At 40.9% G+C, this 19,036-nt stretch overlaps 1 protein-coding gene across 1 annotated transcript in view; it reads right to left on the bottom strand.

Annotated features, from left to right (window-relative positions):
- LOC114631754 (myosin-2-like) overlaps nt 1-18,750 on the bottom strand; it is a 25,910-nt gene extending 7,160 nt beyond the window's left edge. Inside the window, 26 exon segments of the mRNA XM_028780150.1 lie at nt 516-986; nt 1,077-1,167; nt 1,249-1,394; nt 1,478-1,654; nt 1,765-2,007; nt 3,370-3,625; nt 4,908-5,044; nt 5,131-5,254; nt 6,611-6,728; nt 6,815-6,902; nt 8,354-8,433; nt 9,040-9,349; nt 9,438-9,608; nt 10,677-10,826; nt 10,916-11,034; nt 11,356-11,494; nt 11,957-12,060; nt 12,932-13,030; nt 13,149-13,212; nt 13,707-13,799; nt 13,898-14,012; nt 14,095-14,122; nt 15,168-15,324; nt 16,778-16,921; nt 17,020-17,243; nt 18,708-18,750. Of these exon segments, the coding sequence (XP_028635983.1) occupies nt 516-986; nt 1,077-1,167; nt 1,249-1,394; nt 1,478-1,654; nt 1,765-2,007; nt 3,370-3,625; nt 4,908-5,044; nt 5,131-5,254; nt 6,611-6,728; nt 6,815-6,902; nt 8,354-8,433; nt 9,040-9,349; nt 9,438-9,608; nt 10,677-10,826; nt 10,916-11,034; nt 11,356-11,494; nt 11,957-12,060; nt 12,932-13,030; nt 13,149-13,212; nt 13,707-13,799; nt 13,898-14,012; nt 14,095-14,122; nt 15,168-15,324; nt 16,778-16,921; nt 17,020-17,223 (3,828 nt within the window). The 5' untranslated portion in view covers nt 17,224-17,243; nt 18,708-18,750.
- Nucleotides 18,751-19,036: the final 286 nt, after the last annotated feature.

Below are 19,036 nucleotides of genomic sequence, written 5' to 3'. Positions count from 1 at the left end.
AGAGAGAGAGAGAGAGAGAGAGAGAGAGAGAGAGAGAGAGAGAGAAGAATGGTAAAGCTTGGAGAGAATGAATAGCCTTTGCTGCAGCTAATTTTCCTGCAAAGGAAAACATATTTCTTTGAACAAATAAATCAAATTATCCTATATTTAATATAAACTAGACAACATATTTCCTTTACTGAAGGGAAATTATAAAGCTGGAAGCAATAGTAATATAAAAAGTTGAAGATTAGATTCTGATTTTATGATTCTGTAAGAATTATATGGTCGGCTCTCTATGAAGTTATTAAAAAGACTTCACTGCTTTCACATATACTAAAACATTGTCATACAATAAAAAAATATGAGAGACCTTAATTTGGATAGCACAGGTGACCTGTGCTTAAGTCACTTATTAACAGTGATGGAATCCTGTGCTTGGCTTCTTTGAATCCCATGTCTTCATATGTAAAATGGAAATACTAAAAACTACTATTCTCTGGTCACCTTTCTGCATTCCTGCAAATGACAAATGACTTAATGTCTAGAAAGTGCTCTATGCAAATGGACATATCCTTATGGATTAGTGCGTTAATAACTATTTTTCAAACATGTACCTTGGCCTTAGACACTGTCTCTACATTACTGGCGAGGTCATCGATCTCCATCTTCATCTCACTCTTCTCCTTCTCCAGCTTCTGCTTGACCCGCTGCAAGTTGTCAATCTGCTCCCCGAGCTCAGCCACGCTGTCCGCGTGCTTCTTCCTCAGGGTGGCCGCTGTGGCTTCATGCTGCAGGGTGGCCTCCTCCAGGTCCCTGCGCATTTTCTGGAACTCAGCCTCTCTCTTCTTGTTCATCTCGATCTGGGCTGAAGTGGCCCCGCCAGCTTCTTCCAGCCTCTCGCTGATCTCCTCCAGTTCCCGGGAGAGGTCAGAGCGCTGCTTCTCTGCTTTGGCCCTGGAGGCCCGTTCTGCCTCGATTTCCTCCTCCAGCTCCTCGATGCGGGCCTGGGGGTGGTGGAAAAGACCAACTCAGCTTCTTGGGTCAGTTGTTTATCTTTTACTGATGAATTAGACTGATGGAAGCCATGGACCTACCTGCAACTCCTTGATCTTCTTCTGCAGTTGAATGCCGATGGCCTGCTCATCCTCAATCTTGCTCTGCAGGTTGCTCATTTCAAACTCTTTCCTTAAGGAAAAGAAACACAATGTAGAAATTCCATTTGTAGGCAGCTGGAAGCAAAGCCCTGAGCCATTCTTTCCTGCTTACTTTTTGAGCCTTTCATCAAGCTGCTGTTTCTCATTTTCAATGTCCATGATGGACTCCTGGGCTAACTTCAAGTCACCCTCAAGTTTTCTCTTGGCTCTTTCTAGGTCCATGCGAAGTTTCTTTTCTTGCTCCAAGGACCCTTCAAGCTAGATGAATGTAGTGTTTGGGTCAGAAGAAATGTATAGTTTCCTTTAGAAGGAAATCATTCCCTTGGTAACGCACAACTTACATCATCTACTTGCTGTTCAAGCTTGATTTTGGCTTTGGTCAGGGTGTTGACTTTGTCCTCCTCTGCCTGCAGGTCATCCAGGGTCTGCTGGTGGGCCTCCTGGAGGGCCTTCTTCTCCTTGGTCAGCTTGGCAATGGTTTCATCCAGGCCTGCCATCTCCTCTGTGAGGTTTTTCACCTTGGAAACAAACGTGCTTTGCATTAAATGTTAGGTTTTAATAGATTCTGTTTTATGCTTTACTTCTTAATTAAAATGAGTCATAAGCTTCCCATGTATACATCTCATACCTTGTTCTCCGTGGCGTGCTTCTCCTTCTCAACCTTGGCCAGTGTCAGCTCAAGGTCATCGATGTCCTTCTTCAGCTCTGAGCACTCGTCCTCCAGCTTCCTCTTCTTGGCTGTGAGCTCGGCGTTGATCTCCTCCTCGTCCTCGGCTCTCTCGGTCACCTCTTTGATTTTGGCTTCCAGTTGGATTTTGGTTTTGATCAGCTGGTCACATCTTTCTTCTGCATCAGCCAAGCCTTCAGCTTCCTGGAGTTGTCAATATAATCAAAATTAGGGAGAAATAATAAAATATATTGCCATAGTAAGAGTTTAACGTTTTTGAGTTGGTCTACTGCATTTCTTATGTTTATTTATCTATTCAAGGATTTATGTTTCATAAACCACCTACTATGTACAATGCTTTTTGCATATGTGAGGAAAACAATCTATGTTGTTTCCTCTCCTTTATGACAATGTGTTTTATAATAGATTAGAACACTCTTAAAGGCTGCCATTAATTTAAAACAAAACTCATAATATTGGACATCAAACACATTGGTTCCCTGATGCATTCATGAAATTCGTTTTCAAGCTGACCCTTGTGAGATGGGTAGGAATGAAGTGTATAAAAATAATCTTATAGGGAAAGCAGCAGGAGGGAGATAGGGGAGCATTTATTCAGAGAAATCCTCTGTGAGGATGGTTCTACTTTACAAATGATGTATATAGATATATGATATACAGATAGTATATATGATATACATATGATGTATACATGTTAATGATCCTGTAGCATCATCCTTTAAATGCCTAAGAGACTGTGATATGCCCCATGTCATGAATTCACCTGAGTTAATGGGATCTGAGTAACTGGGGAGAATAGGAAGAAATAATTAGGTGCAGATTTGAAGGAAGCAGAAAGAAGATGTGTGTGTGTGTGTGTGTATGTGTGTGTGTGTGTCCTGTAATGCACAAAATTGTACCAGACCAAGTCAGTTTAACCTAAATGGAAGCTTGTCTTGTAAATTATATTCCCAGATCAATAGAAGGATTTCTAAGATGGCCTGGCCCAGAAGTGAGTAGTTAGTAAATTTTGTAGAATAAAAACTGGGAGAAGGCTTAGAAGCTAAGACAGAGTTATGAGTGTGGTACAAAAGGCAACTGTCCATGGAGATGGAAGAAATAACAGGCTTGACAAACAATAATTCAGTAAAATCTGGTATAGAACATTGTTGTCCATCAGATGTTCATATGGTAATGTGAAGCCAATGATGACAAGATGTTCAAGAACATTTGAAAGAAAAAATCTCTTCATATCATCTTTCTCTTAATACATTATTTGGGTTATGTTAATCAATTTTGAGGACTACCTTAAAGTTGAAAAGAAGCCACAATTCCTATAGACTGATAAAATTGTGTAGATTGGAAGAAGACAGACAGTTCTACCTCATTGACATGATACTGGTTTGGGGATGTTTATTGAGTAGTGAGAGAAATGTGTCTAGTTAGAGTCTTTATCCATCTCTGTACAATGAGTGCCTCCCTGTCAATGATACATCTTACTTATCATGGCCAGAGCACCAGCACTTAACCTTGATTAGTGATACCCACAGAAGAGCCCCAGCTTACAGCCTGAACTTGGAGTTGCAAGTCATTCTTTTCTTTCAACAGGGACACCATCTTTTCTTCTAGTTCCTTTCTCTTTGCCTCTGACTTGGCAAGGTCATCTTTGGTTTTCTGGAACTCCTCCTTCATGGTGGCCATCTCCTTCTCGGTCTCTGCGCTCTTCAGCAAGGGCTTGATCTTGAAAAAGAGTTTCATCCAGGGCCAGTGCTTGACATTCATGAAGGCACGGATATTGTACTGGATGCAGAAGATGGACTCCCTGAAATGCAGCGGTTGCTAATTAAATACAGTGGATGATGAAGCGAGTGTAAATTTCAGGAGTGAGGATTGAAACTCCTGTCCCCTTCCATCCCACCACATTCTTTATTTGCACTCAACCTTGGAGACTAGAAAAGTTGTATTTCATGGCGATGCTCAAGGACTTATACCCATTTATTTCTCTATACCATTGTGTCTCAACCTTGGATGTGGTTGAGATCACCTGAAGAGCTTGTTAAAAACACTGACTTTTGACTTCCACTTTCAGAGATCTGATTCAGAATATTCAGCCCAGACATGAAATTTTGCATTTTAATAAGATCCCAATGACACAAATTGAGGGTTGCCCTTTGAGAGGCATTGCTGTTTATCAGTGCTTCAAATACACCCATGAAAGTAACATAGGACAGTGGAAGGGGCCATGGGCCTTAAAAAAGGTGATGTGGGAGACTTTAAAAGTCAGATTTTTTGGACAGTCTCTAGTTTTACATTTTAGTATTGTATGAATGCAGCATTCTGGTTTATAATGTTAATCCTTTTTTGCCTTAATCTAGACTATTTAAAAATTATTGACCATCATATATAGGTAGTTAGCTACTCAAATATAGCATAGTGACTATGGTCAGAAAGATGATAACTTCAAGTGATAAAAGTTGTCTCATGCAACCTGTTTGTGTGTGCACACAGACTTGTTCATGTGTGTGTGTGTGCACAGGTAGCCATGTATAATGCACTTCTCATTTCTGGTCCCGAGACATCAAGCTCTGTCATGTATTAATTCTTCAACTTGACTGCCAGGGAGTTAATTAACTCCTTTGATGGCGTTGTAGTAACTTATTGTGAAAAGTTCTTCACAAGTGCCCTATTTTAGGTTATGATAGTTCAATAATAGAAATAATCCAACTGAAGAAATAGTTTATATACTACATAAAGCCATTTTTTTGAAATTACTATACATTTTTAGGTCCTCTGTTTAATGATATGTCTAACAAAGCCTCGTCAAGAATAAATAAAAGGGCAAAAATTTATCTCTACCTACTACACAATGGTGTGTTTTTTCAGTGTTAGGTAAAAGACTATCCATGCCTGATGCTTCTCAAGTTTTCACTCAGGCACTCAGGATATATTCCATGCTGACAGAACGTAGGTTCTCCTATTTTCCCACAGAAGTCTATTTATTCCTTCTTACTTTGATCTTCTTATCAGAACCAAGTCCCAACTGTTGGCCACCTTGAGTGTATTTTTGAAGACAAAACATGTGAATAAACTATGAATTTTTATACCTTCTCTCCACCATCTTCTGGTACTCCACTCTCGCCAAAAACCCTCTGCACATGGCCTGGGTCCGGGTAATAAGCTGGGCCAACTTGTCATCTCTCATCTCCTCTAGGAGCCCCAGAAGACCAGCTTTGAAAAAGACCTGTGTGCAGGCAATGTTGCAGATCAGAAGCGTCACACAAAGTTCAAAGGGCAAGAAGACACGAGATTGGATTTCAAGAGGATTACCTTGGTGTGACCAAACTTATATTGAGTGTGGTCAATATCAATGGAGCCAAGCAGCTTCTCAGAAGCCTTCTTGCTATCGATGTACTGACCCTCAGGGATGGCACTTGCATTTAACACTTTGTATCTGTTAAAATAAATGTACTTTGTAAAGGTTTGATTTACAAACGGTAGCCAAATTCTAAATGATTTGTTTTTTTTAAAAAATAAAAGTTTATTTAAGAATTATTGTTCTGTGTTCACGTAGGAACATTATTTCCATATTTTCAACCTATTTGCTATATATTTTCATACCATCATCGCTTCCTTTATATTTAAATCTTTTTTTTTGACAAAGTACACACATATAGCTATGGCTGTCCTAGCTGTCCTCACTATGTAGACTAGACTAGCCTCAAAGTCACAGAGACCCACCACCTCTGCCTCTGGAGTGGACAACCCCACTCTTCCTGTTCCTTTCTTTTTTATCAGACTCTGTCCTCAAAGAAGGATCACATGATCTTGTTCACATTGAAGAGTAGAGGACCTATGCAATATAATATGCTATCACAGCTTGATAAATTTACTTTAAAGGAAGACACTAGGTCCAAGAAGTCTATGTTTTTAAGTTAATGAATATAGAAGCATTATTAATTAATATTAACTAATTACATTAATTAATTAGTATTAATTAAAGAAAATAATCCATGAATTTAAGAAGGAAAAGGGAGGTAGAACATGGGAGGAACAAGAGGAAGGAAAGGGAATAGAGAAAAGGTATAGTTATATTTTAATAATAAAAAAAAGTTAAGGAATATAATAGATGATATTTTAGGTATGGGGAATTATCCTAACGGCCTAAGAGCAAACCTTGGGTGCCCTCGGGGCTTGAGCACTGCTACTTTCCATCAACTTAACCAGCTCTAGACTTAAAGGAGACCGGTGTCCTACAGCTGCCACCCAGAAGTCATTCTCAACTCTCAAGAACAGCTTATCAGGGAGGAGAAAAGAATTCTAACTAAGGAGTTGCCACTGTGATATGTCCCCTCTTATTCTGGGGAACTGGGAAAGAAACCTGCAAGAGAAAACTGAAATCAAGATGTCCTATTTGTAGCTCTATGCGCAACATGCCACTCCAGGGACCTATTAGCTTTGACTTTAAGCAAATAATTTGATCTCCCTGAACGCTGCTTCATTTATTCAGAAAATGAGGTCATAGTTCTTCTTATCTCAACCTCATGATGGTTGGGGTTAAATGAGATCAAGAAGTGAAAAAGACAGCTCTCCTAGTCACTGATGTCAGGGAATGTATCTATGAGCCTCCATAAACCCAGTGGAAATTTTGCATATAATGCTTAACATCTTTTTAATGTGTTGTGAGACTCAGAATCTTCAGTCCTTTTGTGGCTAATTAAATAGAGACATGCTTTTCCCTAAATTGTTTTGCTTACATCAAACCTGTTTATACTAAACATCAAAGACAGATCATAATTAGAAGGCTGACCTCTGCTTGAAGTCTGCATAGAGGATCCTGCTGGGGAACCCCTTCCGGCAGATGCGAATGCCTTCCAGCACCCCGTTACACCTCAGCTGGTGCAGGACCAGTTCGTGCTCCATGGCACCTGCAAATGCATGTTTATTTTACAGTGGAATACAACACAGGAGATGTGACAGCTACGCTCTGTGCTTTCACTCTAGAGACTCTTACCAGGAGTCTTGGTCTCATTGGGGATGATACACCTCACAAAATGAGGATGGGTGCTCCTGAGGTTGGTCATCAGCTTGTTCAAATTCTCCTGTAAGAGCAGGGAACTTTGGTCAGAATAGCAGCAGAGGGAAGAGCAATTGATGACATCTGTAAAAATCAGTCTGTGGCACGTGTGTGTGCACACTCGTATACGTGTGTGTGTGTGTGTGTGTGTGTGTGTGTGTGTGTGTGTGTGTGTACATGTATACCAATCCTGTGAAGCTTTAGGCCAACCTTGGGTATCAGTCCTTTGGAATCTTCCACCTTGTGGTTGAGACAGAGTCTCTCACTGGACTAGAAGTTTGCCACATTGGCCAGAGCTTGCTGGCCTGGGATCTTCCAAGGCTACATTTATCTCTGCCTCCCATCTCACCATTGGTGGGGTTGTAGGAGCACACCACCATGCTTGTTTTTTTTTATGTGGATCCTGAGAAACTAAACTCATATCCTCACACTTGCAAGACAAGTACCTTACTGACCTAGCTACCAGCCTTGGCCCAGGAGAAGCAGCTCTCATTTAAAGAAGAAAACCTTTGTTGCTTCTGCTGAACTGTAGACTCTTCCTCAGTCCACCTGTCTGCATTCTTGTTAGCAGGGGAGAGGAATGTGGGGAAGCCTGACATGTACTTTCTTTCACTTTGTACTAACATTGTCTTCCTGTCTTCTCTGACCTTTGATCACCCATTACCTACGAGATCAGTAGTAACCTGTGTGTTGCAAGTCTTTGGGGGTTACATATCAGATATTTACATTATGATTCATCACAGTAGCAACAAAGATAATTTTATGGTTAGGGGTCACCACAGCATGAGGACCTGTATTATACAGTCACAGAATTAGGAAGGTTGAGAACCACTGAGCTAGATGGTGCCTCTATCTCTAGTTCTTCGATAAGGAAATGCAATCCTGTACCATATTTGGGCCTTGGATAGTTTTTTTACAGCTCCATCCACAATATAATAACTTTATAAATTAGTGTTTTCAACTGAATGGATCAGTAGCAACAATATTATATTAGCTTCATCTTAGGTTAGCTGCTAGGTTGTATTAATATTTCTTTGTTTTGATGTTAATTTAGTTTGGGCTTGCAGTCATTAGAATATTCTCAAAAATGTATCACAGACTGTTTTCAAGTTTTCAATCCTCCTGCTTCTGCCTCCCAAAGATTACAGGACTGCAACACCACAACTTCCAGGTTCCTTAGTCTTACTGATATTCTCTTAATAGTTCTGTACATTGCTTTGGTCCTTGTCACGCAACTAGTCTGTGAATGGTGGATCATTGTGTTTTGTAAGATTTCCAAGGAGGTGCCCTTCATTCTATGGTGACTTAGCATGAGAGGTGAGATAAGACAGTATCTGGATGATTTAAATTTCTTCCACTACAGATTAATCAAAGTCTTAAATGTCAACCCTTTCCTATAATCTTCTGGAAAATGTGATCTCATACTTCTAGAGCCAAATTCCTAAAGCAATTGGGGATGTTACAGTTTGTTCTTACTCTGAACAGGGCAGACACGGTCTGGAAAGAGGACCCCTTCTTCTTGGCACCTTTCTTGGCAGCTCCACCGCCACTTGCCTCTGAAGAAGGAAAAGGATAGTTTTGTTCCAATACAGTCAGTGACCTCCCTCTCACTGATTTCTGTGCTCTTGATACTCAAATCAAACTTTCCTCCACCCCAGGAACTTCCCCCTACTCCACTGGCCCGCTTGAAACTTTGGTTTTTTAACTAAGTTTACACCCACTTTTCTGTGGTTCCTTATCTACATGGAGTTAGTATAAACACCAGTCATCTAACCATGAAGAGACAGACCTTCTGATATTGATACTTGGCACACAGTGATTTAAAATATCATCAGCAGAAGTTAATGCTGGAGACAAAATTTGGTCAGTATATTGTCTGTAATATGCCCAAACACTTCACAATCAGTAGAGTGGGAGGAAGATGAGAGGTTTTCAGAATCCCAGGCCTTTTTTGGTTGAGAGCCTCAAAGTACCTTTCTGGCCATTGTGATAATGGTCTCTTTTAGTAGAGAAGTGAATTACAAATTTCTAACTACAGCACAGTCTACTACTCAAGGAATTAAGAGTTTGGCATGCCACCCTTCTGGCCAGACCATCTTACAAGCCTCAACCTAATAGCTCAGTTATAATAGCTACAGAAAATTAAGGCTTTGAAGCTTTACCTGCTTCCGCAGTTTGAGCCCCAGAGAAGAGGTAAGCCAGAGTTTTCATTGAAGACTTCTGGTACAGCCCCACCACAGTCTCATTCAAGGGGTCCTTGTTCTTGTCCAGCCAGCCAGTGATGTTATAGTCCACGGTACCCGCATAGTGAATGAGGGAGAAGTGGGCTTCAGCCTTGCCTTTGACCACTTTGGGCTTCTGAAAGTTGGCAGACTTTCCAAGATGTTGTTCATACAGCTTGTTCTTGAAGGAGGTGTCTGTCGCCTTGGGGAACATGCACTCCTCTTCCAGGATGGAGAAGATGCCCATGGGCTAGATTGAAGGTGAGGCAAAGCAGCTGAGTGAATAAGAGCAGAAAGTACATGGGAAGGAGACACAGAGCAGCGGAGTAGTGGGATACCTTCTCGATGAGCTCGATGCAGGCCGCCAGGTCCATCCCGAAGTCGATGAAGGTCCACTCGATGCCTTCCTTCTTGTACTCCTCCTGCTCCAGCACGAACATGTGGTGGTTGAAAAACTGTTGCAGTTTCTCGTTGGTGAAGTTGATGCACAGCTGCTCCAGGCTGTTAAACTAAATAAGAAGATGTGCTTATTTCTCTCTGAAATTAACTGGACATTTTATTTAAAATAAATTATAGATGAATGTCAATGTCATTGGTCAGAAGAGCCCTTTTTTACCATACAAAACAAAAAAGTAAGGAAGGTTTGAGGCATGTAGAAGTCACTGTTTATTGCCATTTTACAGAAAGTCTTAAATCATCACTAATACTCTTAGCTTGAATTAGCTTAAATTCAGAAGTTTTTTTTCCCTGAGTTTCTACTTAACCTCCCTCTATTTATTCCTGTTGCCCCTATGGCTTCCAGAGGCCTCATCCAAACTCTCAGTCCGTAAAATGTTGGTTCAGAGCTTGCACTGCAGGAATATCACTGTGGTGGGCATTTCAAGTGACTAGTAATTTGTCCTTTAATGTGGAATGGAAACAATAAACAAGACACAAAAGATCACTAAAATAGAACAGGGCACATTTATATCTCTAGAAGCCCTACCAAAATGTCAAATGAAGTAGCTATACTTAGAGTTATGTGCTTTTCCTTGCTTTTCTATATTTTCTGTTAAAGCCGAGTTTTATTGTAATAATCAGAAGAGATGATAAACTTTTAAAAAGCTCTGAGCAGGGAAATGTATTTCATGATCAAATAGAAAATTTTATTTCATGATATTACATTAACAAGCATTAAAATTTAATTGCATTTAATTAATGATGATTCTAAATTATTAAGTCTTTTACAGGCTTTATTATCTCCCTAAGTATTTCTCAGTGATTTCTCCACTGTATGCTCCAAGCATATTATATGTTACTAAGTTCTGCTTTGCTATTTAATATCAGATTCCTTTAGACCATGCGATTTTTAGAGCCCTTCCCTTTTCACAAACTAACTCCCTCTATCCTGCAGTGAGTTGAAGGGTCTTCATTACACAAGTTGTTTGTCATTTACTATAGGAAATGGCTAATAGGTGCCAAGAAAATCTCCTTTATGTCTTCATATAACAGACAATGGCAAGGAAGTTTCCTAATATTCTTCCTTAGTAATGTAGTCTTAGCTATAAAGATGTTCCATCAATTAGCTTGCAACTTACATCAAAGATCTCAAAGCCAGCAATGTCCAAGACTCCAATGAAGTACTGCCTGGGCTGCTTGGTGTCCAGCTGCTGGTTGATGCGGGTGACCATCCACAGGAACATCTTCTCATACATGGCCTTGGCCAGGGCACCCACAGCATTGGTCACCTTGAAAGATGATGATAGAACTCTTGATGTTACATAAGAAAGGTTCAATGCTTTGATGCTCTTGTGGTGGTTATTAATTTCATGCTTACCTGCTCAACAGTCTGGCCTTTGGTGACATACTCATTGCCGACTTTGACCCTGGGGTAGCAGAGGGCTTTGAGCAGGTCAGCAGAGTTCAGACCCTGAAGATAGGCAGCCTTGTCAGCAACTAAAAGAAAGCATGGACACAATAGTATTAGGATACAAAGAAACCCGTTTTCTTAAAAAAATAAAATAAAATAAACTTCATCTTCAAGCATGTTGTGTAGTTTTCAGTTCCTTTTTTTAATAATCTTGCCTACATTTTTACTGAGTTCAAGACCTTGACTACCCCAAATGATGTCTGTGCTTCACATAGCATATTGTTTCAGTGCTCTATAAAGCTCAGATATGAAATGTGAGTTTGCCTTCTTAGGAAAACTCAGAATAACACGTTAAGAACCCAAGCTTCAAATGAAACACGACGTCAGGTGGAAGATGCAGCTGGTACCTTCAGTGCCATCTGGCTCAGCTTGCTCCTCCCGCTGCTTCTGCTTGAACTTCATGTTCCCATAATGCATCACGGCTCCCGTGAGCTTATAGATGGAGACCTTTTCATCATTTGTAAAGCCCAAAATGTCAATAGCACTCTGCCAACAAAGTCAAGATGAGAGCTGTTAGGTTATGGCCTGATACTTACAGCTCACGTTCCCATCCCTCACTGGCTTGGTCAAGCTGAGGAAATAACACCAGAACTACTGGAGGGAAGGGGCTTCTTTAGCAGGAGTGTGGAAAGGATGCTCACTCGAGAAATGAGTTTATAGATTTATGTCTTCTCACGTGTCAAAAGGAAGATCAGGAGAAAACATTGTAAACCTCAGACACTTATTATTTTTGAGAAGTCACATCTCAGCTTCATCAAAGTCTTCTGCAAACTCTGAGGTGATGGAATCTTAAAAGCCTGTGGAGGGACAGCATCTGAGCCCAGGGAGCCAATGTTTTCTTAACACCCTCCACTCTTTGCTGTTTCTTCTGAAGACTCTGAATAGTTATCTTAGTGAACCACATCTCTGACCCTGCGCATCTTAAACCTTGCTCTGTGTTCTGCTTACATCCGTAGCCATCAGTTCTTCCTGGTCATCAATGCTGGCCACACTGATCTCCCCTTGGCTGACAAACGGGTAATCATATGGGTTTGTGGTGATCAGCAGCATTTCTAAATACATGGAAGAAAGCAAAGATGAGCATAATCAATGTCGTCATCAAAGCAAGAGATTTCCAGACCAATCCTAAGGTAACTACTTGATACATGGGTGAAAGACTGACGAGCGCTAAATACCTTGAAGATGGTGGCATGCTGTTCCCTGTCATTGACTAGATTTTAAACACCACCATGATTATAACAAATGGTATGCATGTGTGAAATTTTCAAAGAATAAAGAAAAGGTTTCCTCCTACTGCCATAGTCTTTATTGTAGTGGCTATTTAAAAACCAGAAATGGAAGCAAATTTCTGAGGCATTAGAGGGGAAAGGATATGATTAATTTAAAATTTGCCTATCTCTAGTGTGGAACACCGTGCAACCAACCACAACACCATGCAGTAATAATAATATGAATAAAACTGAGACATTCAGTAAATATATATAAATTATGAAAGTGTTACCATTACTCCAACTGGGTAAAGTATATGCGTTTATCTATATGTAACAATATGCCCATAGAAGGTGAATGGGATGGTGTTTATGTAAGTGTTCATAACAGTTACTTCACAGTAGAAATTGGAGATAGTTTTTCACTTTTCCTTTGATTTCTTACGAATCGTTATAATAAGCAAATATAAATTCTAACAAACCTACAAAGCTTTCCTTTTTTTTTTTTTTTTTTTTTTTTTTTGGTTCTGAGGTTTGAACTTAAGCTCAGCTCAGAGCACTACAATTACTCCTGGAAAGCTTTTTTATTTTCCATTAAAAAATAAAAAAGCTGGACAGGATTCAGACATGGTGCATCAGGTTGGGCAATGCCCTGGCTGGTGTGGTGACTAGTGTGGGGAGAGGGACTTTGGAGAGTAATTATGACATCCCTTACCGATCAGCTCTGGCTTCTTGTTGGATGTGATCTGATAAAATATATGGTAGCTTCTTTCCGCCTTGAGCTGGAAAGTGACCCGGGACTTCTCTAGCAGATCTAGAAGAAAGCAGATTGCAAGCAGGAAAACTGTGAAAGCTGACAGGGCGCACAGGTTTGGGTGTTGGGCAACTTTAGCAGTCCTGAGGACAGAATGGGGCTGCAGGGGAACACTCACAGGTTTCGATGTCAGCAGACGCCAGTTTCCCCGTAGTGCCAAAGTGGATCCTGATGAATTTACCCTTGAAAGGAAAACTAACATGTCTACTTTGTTTTCAAGAATATCAAATCATTGAAAATGCTCAAAAACACTTGGAACAATACTGCTTTAATTTTAAACCAAGTCAGACTATCTTCTATTTTACAAGTAGAAGGATTTAAGAATTTATGAATATAAATATACAAGGTGATGCTATATTAATTAGTTTAGATTAATTATCCCACAATGTTTAAATATATTAAAACATCCCATTGTGTTCCATAAATATATGCAGTTATTGGTAATTAAAATTAAAGATAAAATATCTTGCAGTAGTAGTAGCTATAATAATAATAATAATAAAATACTCCAAAAAGGAGTCACATGTCCTTCTGGCCAGAGTTTTTTGATCTTCGAAATAAGCCAAAGAAAACCACAGTATAATATAATGTGAATAAAGATTCAAAGACTATATCAGAGACTTCCAGCAGATTTTGGACAGTGGACAGTACCCATCCAAGTGTACAAGAGACTCACAAAGCGAGACGAGTTGTCGTTCCTCACAGTCTTGGCATTCCCAAATGCCTCCAGCAGGGGGTTGGCACTGATGATTTGATCTTCCAGGGTCCCCTGCAAGGGAAAGATCAGACCTTGCTTATCAGGCTCAAAGATTTCCTTCCAGGGAGACCCTCCCAAAAAAATTTGAACTCTGTGGCAGTCACCCTCACCTGCATTTTGCCAGAAGTCGCCTCCTCCTTCTTTTTCTCCCCAGTAACTGCAATTGTTGCAAAGTACTGGATGACACGCTTCGTGTTCACAGTCTTCCCAGCCCCGGATTCTCCGCTGTCAAATCAAAACAATCAGAGGAGACTCCACATCGAGCAGCTTCCAGAGCCACGAAAAGAAAGCCTAAAACCCTACTTACGTGATCAGGATTGACTGATTCTCCCGGTCTGCGAAAAGAAATTGCAGGCACTTAATGTTGTTTCAAACCCACTTGTAAATGGTTAGAATGATATCAGGGCTTGAGATTTCTATTTCTCTGTTTAGCAGCCTTAGTGCCTGGTGTACAGTGACCTAACATCTCCCTTCTCTTATCTTCCCGTACTTAGTGCACATACAACCGTTTAAACCAAGTGAAACCATTCATGTCTTCCCAGAACATTACAGTCAAGGGGGAAAATCCTATGATGAAAAAATTGTCTAAAAGCCTTGGTAGAAGGGAGACTACACTGAGTTTTCCTGAGACACAAGGCTCTCTTTCTAATCTACTACTAAATCAATATCTAAACTAGACTTGGCTTGTCCATCCCAGTTTGATGACAATTTAAACTAGTGACACATTCATGGTGGACAAAGGGACAAATGCCAACTGGGACATTGGAAATATTTTGATGCATGGGGAGTAGTAAAGGGTGGGAAGGTGGAAGCGTTGACAGTACACAATGCTTCACCACACTTTTAAAGGAAAGCAAGAGCTGAGACGCCTCACTCAGGTTAAAGAATTCTCCAAGCCATTTCCAAAGGGGCCACAAGTATATAAGCTCAACCTAGCTGAGTGAAACACCATAGAGGTGGAGTCACAGTATAATGTCCTAGTATGAGATATGTCTTAAAATCTCACTGGTTGGTTCTGGCAAAGGCAGCACCTTGTATACTGTTGATGGTAATCTTTGATACTAAGGAGAAAAACCACAAAAGAAAAGCTTGTTCTCCTGCATTTTCCCGTACAGTACCAGTCTGTATGTGTGGCTGTGTCTATGTGTGCACATGTATATCTGCACATGGATGCTTGTCTTTTCATGTTCATAAGTCTCACTGCAAGTAATCTTTTGTTGACCTTTAAACATTAAAGAGCTCATTGGTCATTCTGTATTATCTCACACACGCTCCTGTGGGAGGGATCATCTCAAGGGGAGTGGTGCAATTGATTGGGGACTTTCTTTAGAGATCCACAGTGAAAAGTTTAGGCACATAAAAAATAGCCAAGCCACTTACCAGTTAGCATGAACTGGTAGGCGTTGTCAGAGATGGAGAAGATGTGGGGCGGAGCCTCCTGGCGCTTTTTGCCTCTGTAGGCCGCCACCACTTCAGGGTTGTACACCGGCAGCCACTTGTAGGGGTTAACGGTGACACAGAAGAGGCCTGAGTAGGTCTGCATAAGGAAAGAGAGAATTACAATCTAAAGGTCCTTCTTGTCTGTGCAACTCACTTAGTTGGATTTTAAGAAAAAGAAGGACTTTTGTGAATACATTTCTCCCAGGCATCAGCATGGAAACTGATTGGTTGGCAGACAGCAACATCTTTGAGGGCAATGACCAGTTCAGAGTTCCTACTGCTTCCCTTGGGACTTGCCATGGTTTTCACACAGCAGGAGTGTCAACTCCATATCTGTCTGTTTGTTTTAGTGTGGACTATGAGAGATGTTTTTGTTGTTGTTTGAAAGAAACAGGAATATATTTTATTTGCAGAATTGAGACACTTTGAATTTATAAGAACATAAATTTGAACATAAATGTGTTCAACAGTAAGAGAAGGATGGGGAGTTTGGAATTTTTTAAGACAACATGATAAAAGCCTTTCAAAAGTGAGTGGGCCAGTAGGTAGATATGGCGGCATTGGGAAACACTGTAAAGTATTTTTTAGTTATACAGTGACAAATAAAGTGCATGACAATTAAATGCAGGAATTAAAAGTTGTCTGTCAACTGGTGAAGGACTGTCCACTAACCAATTAAAGTGACTATGAAGCATAAACACCTGGTATACCATTGTGGGTGTTGCCCAGATGAATATCAGAACTGGCTAAACTGTGTAAAAATATGAATATAAGATATATCACATTCAAATGTTTATTGGATATATATTATATTCTAGGACTCCGCAAGGATGTCAGACTAAAACATAAATAAGGTAGAGTCCTTTGAGAAATTCCCAGTCAACACAGTAGATGGGGAAGTTAATGGATGACCAGGAAAGACATAGTCAGTGTGAATGCAGGAATGGGAAGAGAGGGGCAGAATACCCAAGGCTACCTGGGGATGCTGGAAAGGCCCCACAGATGAAAGGAACTAGAACACAGAGACTCTGGTATTGTCGTGTGCAGAGATTTAATCTCAGAATGAAACTTAACCCCTAAAAATTCCATGTTTAAATGTTTCATAGTGTTTATCTTTCCTTCATTGAGATGATTCTGCAACAGCAATTGACAGGAAAGGGAAGGAAAGGCAGGGGAGGAGAGAAGAGGGGAAGAGAGAGGAAGGGAGAGGAGGAAAGAGAAAGGAAGGGGAGAGGAGGGGAAGGAGAGGGGAGGGGAGGGAAAAGAAGGGGAGGGGAGGGGAGGGAAGGGAAGGGAAGAGGAGGCATTAGCACGTTTAATCAACAGATCTGTGATAAAGCCAGTGGCCAGAAGGACAATGGCCTTCCCTTGGGAAAGAAGACATGGTGTTACTTGTGGGATGTGCCTTACAGTCTCAATAATGAACCTTTTAATAACTAGTAATTCTGCTAGTGACTTCTAGTGACTGAGAGATACTTAGGGCACCTTTGTGCCTCATCTTTTAGAGCACATGGTGATGACACGAAAGACCCCTGGTGTGGGTCACTCACGTAGATCATCCAGGCTGCATAACGCTCTTTGAGGTTGTACAGCACAGCGGGCTCGTGCAGGTGGGTCATCATGGCCATGTCCTCGATCTTATCGTACTTGGGAGGGTTCATGGGGAAGATCTGGTCTTCTTTCACTGTCAGGGTCTGGTAAACAGGAAGACTGGTGTCAAGTGAGTGAGTGATCAACCCTACAAAACGCAGCACAAATGTAACAGGTACAACATGGCACGCTCTCTACACACCGCTCCTGCTTCGGTTTTCACGGTCACTTTCCCTGCATCTTTGCTCTGAATGGTTCCTTTGACAAAGGATTCCTTGGGCTCCGCCACAAAGACAGATGTTTTGGCATCAAAAGGCCTATTCTGGGCCTCGATTCTCTCCTTTTCAGACTTCCGGAGGTAAGGAGCAGCCTCCCCGAAAACGGCCATCTCAGCGTCGGAACTCATGGCTGCTGAACTCACAGACCCTAAAGGGGATAAAAAAAAATTCACACAGTCTGCAGTGCCTGGTATAACAGATCTTTGTACAGTTATCACTATTTCATCTGTATGAATATCTTCTCTCTAAGTATGTACATTCATGCATGTACTGTATTAAAGAGTCGCAACATTAGGAAGGCTGAGAACCACTGTTGTAGTTTCTACTGCAGGGGCCCCAGTTGCAAATTACACTAGGCAATTCTACTACTACCAGGCTGCAGTGGCTGAAGCAAGCGTCACAAGAACAGAAGTGCAAGAGGTTGCAGTGATGTGTGCTTAGGGCTGGACATCCAGTATCTCCCATCCTCTGAGACTGGCATCCCAGTTGGGAAACTAGGTTATAGGTTGAGCGATGATGCCAAGGATTGTGTGACCTTGGGTAAGTCTCTTGATTAATTGGAGCCTCAGTAACTACATCTTTAGGGCAAGGATGATAATACTAACTTCTTTTTGCTTTGAAGCCCTTGGGATAGGGTGATATTTGGAAAAGTGTTAAAAAAGACTACTAAGTAATTGAAACAGGTTCAGGTTATTATTTGCATAGAAATGTCATTTACTCTATTGTCAAACATCTTTCTGGCCATATAAAGAACTACTTTATTTTCACGTGTAGATATTTGGCCAAATTTGCCCAGAGTAGTTTTGGAAGAATTTTAATTGTGTTTCTGTTTGTCCCCCCCACATCCCCCCTCCTTTTTTTTTTAAGTTGGATGCTGGGTAAAATTATTCTAACATGATGTCTTTGCACACTAAACCAAGCTAAACTCATGAAGGAGACAACCCACACCCACACTCATCTTTGTGCTTCTACATGGCAGGGATCCCAAAGGTCTAAGTTTCCTTATACAGAATGTGAAACCTGGCAGCTTGTTCCACACTGTTTCAAGGTACAGGTAGCAGAACAATACAAGGTGGGGAAGTTATCCTGTACAGTCACTGCAGGACCAAATGCTTGAAACTCCTTTAAATCTTCTCTCCCTGTCTCCCTCTACAGAGATACAGCCTGCGGTAGTAATGGGACTGCTGAATTCTTCATTTTGATATTAAAACATTTCGCTATGTTTTGGTTTTAGGAGATGACTTTTACAGGTGTATAGAAAGTTTAAAAGAACCATTGCTCTAAGTACTTCCTTTCTTTTTTGTTAGAGATTTTGATTTCTAAATGAATTCTATTGGCTTTTCTACCAAGGGGATTTTTTTTCTTGCAGAGACAAGACAAACAAAAAACAACAAACAAACAAACAAACAAACAAACAAAAACCCAACCTTTTAGAATTGATTTTGCTCACACAGAACGGATAAAAGTCCTCCTTTCCTCCCCAGCCCCTTTCCTTAAATGCAGTTGTTAGTGTTTCCTGAGACAGGCATTTTCTCAGAGGATGCTAAGTGACATGGAGCCCTCCCAGAGGCTCTCCATCACATCTTCAGGGACTGGTTAATCCAACCCTTACCTTATTGGCAAATGAGAAGGTGCAGCTGGGAAGTTAAGAGGGTCCTGTGTGAGAAAAGAGCAAGACACTTGATTAGTTGAGAAATAAATCCCACTTGCTACAGAAAATCGAAGGCACTAGGATTCACAGACGTGAAAACCAGGGGAGCTGCAGCCCGGGCAGTGACCAGTGTCCTGCTCCCACCTACCTTGGAGCTTTTTAAAGCAGGACGAGTCAGCCTTGTTCGGGACTCTTTTATATGGCTAGCTATGGAAACAATGCGACTGCCTCTTCTTTCTTAAGTCAAAAGGAATTGTCTGGCAAAAACCCTCTTGGCAATCGAGCGTCTC

This window comes from Grammomys surdaster, unplaced genomic scaffold (assembly GCF_004785775.1).
Source record: "Grammomys surdaster isolate TR1022 unplaced genomic scaffold, NIH_TR_1.0 364, whole genome shotgun sequence".
NCBI lineage: Eukaryota > Metazoa > Chordata > Mammalia > Rodentia > Muridae > Grammomys > Grammomys surdaster.
Note: the sequence above shows the minus strand (reverse complement) of the source record. Positions and strands in the feature narration are given on the sequence as shown.